The 5751-nt window shown below is 40.6% G+C and overlaps 1 protein-coding gene across 1 annotated transcript; it reads left to right on the plus strand.

The window, feature by feature from the left end:
• The first annotated feature begins 1438 nt into the window (after positions 1-1438).
• On the plus strand, positions 1439-5591 carry btbd17a (BTB (POZ) domain containing 17a). Its single transcript, XM_068304883.1, has 3 exons — positions 1439-1561; positions 2385-2670; positions 3393-5591. Exons 1-3 carry the CDS (start codon positions 1483-1485, stop codon positions 4462-4464), a joined length of 1437 nt encoding a protein of 478 aa, XP_068160984.1. The 5' UTR covers positions 1439-1482; the 3' UTR covers positions 4465-5591.
• The last annotated feature ends 160 nt before the right edge of the window (positions 5592-5751 follow it).

The raw sequence follows: 5751 nt of genomic DNA on the forward strand, positions 1-5751 counted from the left end.
TCTGTACAAACCTCCCCTCAAGAAAAAAACAGCCGACCTCCAGTGGAGGATTTTGCATGGTGCCGTCGGTTCCAATGCTTTTGTCTCTGTTTTTGCCCCTGCGGTGTCCAGCCAGTGTCCCTTCTGTCCTCTTCAGGAGACAGTCTTTCATACTTTCAGTGAGTGTGGGAGACTTGCATTACTCTTCACTCTTCTAACAAATGTTTTTAACTTGTTCAATGAAAACTTTAGTATCAGGAAATTCATCTACGGTGCTGGGTACAATAGATCGAATCAGAGAAAGTGGCAGCTTTTAAATTTTATTTCTGGGGAGGCAAAACTTGCAATTCATGTGACCAGGAAGAGGAAAATTGAAAACGATACCGCTCAAGAAGCAGCTACTGTTTTCTGCTGTAACATCAGATGTCGCTTAAAACTAGAATTTGGTTTCTATAAATTGACAAAAGACCTGAATAACTTTAGGAACATCTGGTGTTACAAAAATGTCCTATGCACTTTAGTTGATGACCACCTCACTTTTGCAAACTTCCTGTTATAATGCACTAATTCTTATATTGTATTTCCCTTTGTTTCTTGGTGTTTAATGTTTTTGAGTGTTTCGTATTTTTGAAATTTCATCTGATGAAAATTTGTAAAATGTTCTAAATGTTCTAAATGTTCTAAATGTTCTACATGTTAAATGTGATTGAAGTTTGTTTGGAAAAGATGTTTTGAGGCACTTAAATGCTTTCATCTAATGTAAAACTGCAAAATGTTTGAATGAGATTAAAGTGTTTTTGCAAAAATCAAAAAAATCTTTCTTTCTTTCTTTCTTTCTTTCTTTCTTTCTTTCTTTCTTTCTTTCTTTCTTAACTTCAATAACAGTGAGATTTATTTGTGAGCAAAGCATCACATTTTAGTGTGAGGTCATGTCTTATCAATAAAAAAAATAAAAAGAGAGATATTGATTGCATAACTTACTCTCCTGATGGAGCGTGCTGTAGCCTAAAGCTGAGAACAAATAGCTTGTGTTGTGCTGACACGCACATCAGCTAAACTGGGTGAACACACTGACACAAATAACTGCAATTTATTTTGCTTCTGCCTCTCACATACTGACAGTTTTGGTATGAAGCTTCCATTGTGGATCATTTCTACTTCAAAGACAAAAAAAAAAGCTGTCTTAACATTTTTGTTATAAAATGTTGTTATAAATGCTGATATCCCCTGCTGTTTTTTACACCCCCCCAACCCGCAGCTGTTTGACAGACCCCATGGCAAATCAATGTCACACATCAAATGATGACACCAAGCGATTGGAAAGTTGCAATTAAAATGGTAGTCATGGAAACAACCTAGTCTTTTTTTCCATCCATCAATCGATGAGGTTGGCAGGAAGTGGCAAGGAGAACCCCTGTTCCACATCCAGAGACAGACGCCTGAGTCCTCCAGAGTGGGTTAGTCGGACAACAGGACACAGTGACAAGGGAAGACTGTGAAAAGATGGTAAAAAAACTTCACAACTTTTTTATTGGGATGCTGCTTCTGGCTCTCTGTCTGCGCTCAGCGGCAACTGCTGCAGGTAATTCATTGTTCAGCTCATTCGTAATGGTTGTTATCATTTGGTGCAGTCTTTAATGAAACACAACTTTCTCTGTACTCCAACACAAAGAATTTACTAAGTCTATATTGCTTGATGATTCTGGGTGTGCAGGTCCATATATGTGTTAGTGTTTAGAAGTGTATTTAAATGTTCAGAAAGTTCGCGCTTGAATTATAACAACATGTTGTAAAGGACACTGAAATTCTATTTTTAAATATACTTCATCCTCACAACTTTATTCTCTTTTTTATTGGGTGAAGCAAAATTGTTTTACGTCTTTCTTCCTTTTGGCTGTAGCCTTGGAGAAAACATTTTAACCTCCCAGAGGACATCTCTGACTGAATTACTATTGCTTTCATCTATACACAGTTAAAAGCTCAAAATTTTATTTTTATGTCTGTTTTCATCTGGAGTAAAGAAAACCATTGTTAAAAACACGAGTTAGTAAATGGAAATCACACTTTGCCAATATGACTAAAGGCTAAAGTCCCTACTAGAGCAGCCACGGTCTGGGTGGGTATTGAGTTGGAGGAGGGGTTGGATAGCTACCACTGCCTCAGCTGAGACAAAACTTTAATTAAACGTGACCCACAATCCTTCATTGTCCAGACAGTGTGTGCAGCAGGATAAATCAATGGCATGGATTTGGATGATACTGACCCACTCTTTGCCCCAGTAAATTCCTGATCTGCAACTTCTGTACATTCCTCTGAGAAATCATTGCACTTTTTAATTGCCCATAAATAATTTTTTCAGCACTGCCTCTTGCATCCAGTCTAATCGTTCCTCCATTCCCATACAGCTGGCATGATTAGAGTAGAAGGGGCTCAGGACCGAGGGGACACCATCAGTCACTCCTTGAGTGTGGTGCAGCGCCTGGAGGCCCTGCTGGTTCAGGGGAACGGTAGCGACGTGCCACTTAGGGTGGAGACTCCCAATGCTGATGAGGTCAAAGTGATCCAGGCTCACTCGCTGGTGCTCTCCCTCCAGAGCTCTGTGTTTGAAGAGATGCTGCTGAACCACAACGGCAGTGTGCTGGTCCTGAAAGAGAGCTCTGACTGTGCTGCTGTGTTTGACAAGTTCATCAGGTGATCAATAGGGAGGATGCTATGCTTTCAACATGATATGAGAGAGGCATCATGCCATCACTTGTTCCTAACTGAGTGAAATGATCAAGAAATAACTGAGTGCTATGCCTTAATAGTTGTTTAAATACTCTAAACACTATGGCAAAGTCCTAGAACATAAGACGCACAGAACCATCAGTTTTCTTAGGGGCTTTACAGTCTTACAGTCAGATGACAATCAGAAAGAAAAAGCAGCATGACATGCTTTCATTCTGATGATTTTACAAGAAAATGTTTGACATGTATGAATGAGGTACTGTAAAGAACCTGGTTTATGCCTAATGAATGAATGAAAAATCCCTGAACTGTCTGAGTTCAGGGATTATTCAGGCTGCAGTAAAGCTAAGACACACATAAAATTAGGTTTCATGATCAAACATACATCATGATATGCAATGCTTATGTGTCTGAAGGTAAGGACAGTCAAGTTCTCTCACTGTTGTGTTTCCCAAGATTTCCAAGGCATTTCAGTTCAGAAATTCAGGATGTATTTAATATAATATGTATTTACTTTTCTACTGCAACCTATGTCCTTAAGAGTAACAGGTGTTTGTTAACCTGTTAGCTGTAGTGACTACCTTCAGGCAAAATGTTATAATTTTTTATTTATGTTGTCATTTAATGAAAGAGGAAAAATAGTAAATACTGAGCTTCAAATCCTCTTCCTTGTCCTCCCTGAGCAGGTACCTTTACTGTGGAGAGATTTCTCTGCGTTTGGACCAGGCTACATCTTTACACAAGCTGGCCTCTAAGTACCAAGTTATGGGCCTCCAGCAGGGCATCACCCAATACATGACCCAGAATCTGGCGCGGGACTCTTCAGGCCATGTAGCAAGCTGGTATGAGTACGCCCTGCAGGCTGGGGATATTACTTTGAAGGACAGTTGTCTCCAGTACATGGCTTGGAACCTGTCATCAATGCTGCAGAGCAGAGAGTGGGTAACCATCAGTAGCCACCTGCTCATGTCCTTGCTGCTGCGCTCCGACCTGGTCCTACAGAGTGAGATGGAACTCTTTGCAGGGCTGGAGGCTTGGATCATTCAGAATGAACCTGATGGGCTGACAGCAGAAAATGCCTTGAGAGCTGTACGCTTCGCCATGATGCCACCGCGGGAGCTCTTCCGCCTGCAGACTCAGTCATCGGTCCTGGCTCGTTATCAGGAGTCCGTGCGTGACCTGTTTTACATGTCTTATCAGTTTCACTCAGCATCACCGCTACACATGGCCAAATACTTTGATGTGAACTGCAGCCTCTTCATTCCCAGGAACTACTTGTCACCGCTCTGGGGGTCACCGTGGATCATCAGCAACCCCACTCGGGATGATAGAAGCACAAGTTTTCAAACCCAGCTCGGGCCAAGTGGTCATGACACCAGCAAACGCGTGACATGGAATGCGCTGTTCTCTCCACGTTGGTTACCCCTCAGCATGAGGCCAATGTACACGGAGACCGGCGCCATGCAACCAACACGAGTGGAGGGAGGACGCCCTCGAATCATTGTCACACCAGCGACATCCAGCGCAGATTTTGCTGGGGTAAACTTTCAGAAGACGGTGCTGGTGATGGCTCAGCAGCAGGGGAGGGTGGTGGTGAAACACGTCTACAATTTCCACCAGAGCACGGAGGAAAACGGAGATTTCTTGGCTGAGGCCGACCTGTACCGCCGTACGTCTGAGCACCTCATCGACAGCTCGCTCGTCCTCCACATTGTGGTGAAGCCGCTGTACCAAACCCTCGTTACAGCCAAGAATTGACCCCAACCTTCCTCTTTGAGTGTCCTTACCTTACCGCACACAATCCCACCCTCTGAGGCAACACGTCGCCCATATCACATCATTGGGACATGGATCTGAAATCCTTCTCGTGTGTGATCATTTGTGATCATTTTGTCTTTGTCTCACATAACTTCGTTCACATTGTGCAACTTACACAGTACAGGGTCACTCAAGTCTGTGTGTAAAATCTTTATAAAACATGTCTTGATATACTCTTATTTTTTATCATCAAAAAAATTCTATAATACTGTGAAACTACTGACACTTGTATTTCATTTGACTAAGTCTTTCCTGAAAAGTCCTGCTCTTGATGTCAGTATCAATTGAAGCACCAATTCATGAATTGACATCTGAGAATGGTCTGTAATAAATACAATTGGTCCTCCTGCTAGTTCAATTAAAACCTACCACAAGAACCTCTTTTATGAAAAAGAAAAACATGTATTTGTGCTGTGTTTTTTAAGATTTATACTTTTTGTTGAAAAAAAATTGTATTTGTGTGTATATGGTTCTTGAGGGCCTCCTGACATGCTTCTGTCTGTTGTTTTGTGCTATTACTCCATTTTCAACTAAGGGGACAAAGTAAGCGCTACTTTGGTGATTTGCAGATCAAACTACATATTAATGTCCAAACCCCCATTTCAGTGAAGAAATGTCCTCTCCTTCTGTGGTTTTGACACTACATACACACTGCTTTACGAAACGATCACCCTAATCACATTTACTAGAAGTAGTAGTTGGTTAGATGTCTCAATGATTGCTCAACATTCAAACATTGCGTCTCTATTTTATAACTTCCACATGTATTAAAAAGTGTATACACTACTATATAAAATTAATATTGACTGAAAATAGTTATAGTTCTGGTCTCGTTTAATGAAACTGTATCAGCAGCATTTTAACAACTCATCACATGTCAACTTCAAATAGAAATAACATCATTAACTTCAATAAGACATTTTTGACCTGACAATTACCAAATCGTTGCTTCATGTTGTTAGGTTGTTACTTTTATATTTTCCTTCAATGGGTGCAAGAGGTGGATCCAGTGTATACTTCTTACTGAAGTATTTTGTTATTAGTTCATTATTTTATGTTTTTTGCTGTTTCGTGGATTACTTTAACTTCATAATAAATATGTTTACTACAGTTTTGAAAGTAAACCTGAAGTTGTCCTGGCTGTCATTTCACCGTTACGGAAAGAAATATTGCACATTGCAATAAGTGTAAGCTGCATGTACATTTGGTCACAACATTTATTTATAT

Source organism: Antennarius striatus, chromosome 21, assembly GCF_040054535.1.
Source record: "Antennarius striatus isolate MH-2024 chromosome 21, ASM4005453v1, whole genome shotgun sequence".
Lineage (NCBI taxonomy): Eukaryota > Metazoa > Chordata > Actinopteri > Lophiiformes > Antennariidae > Antennarius > Antennarius striatus.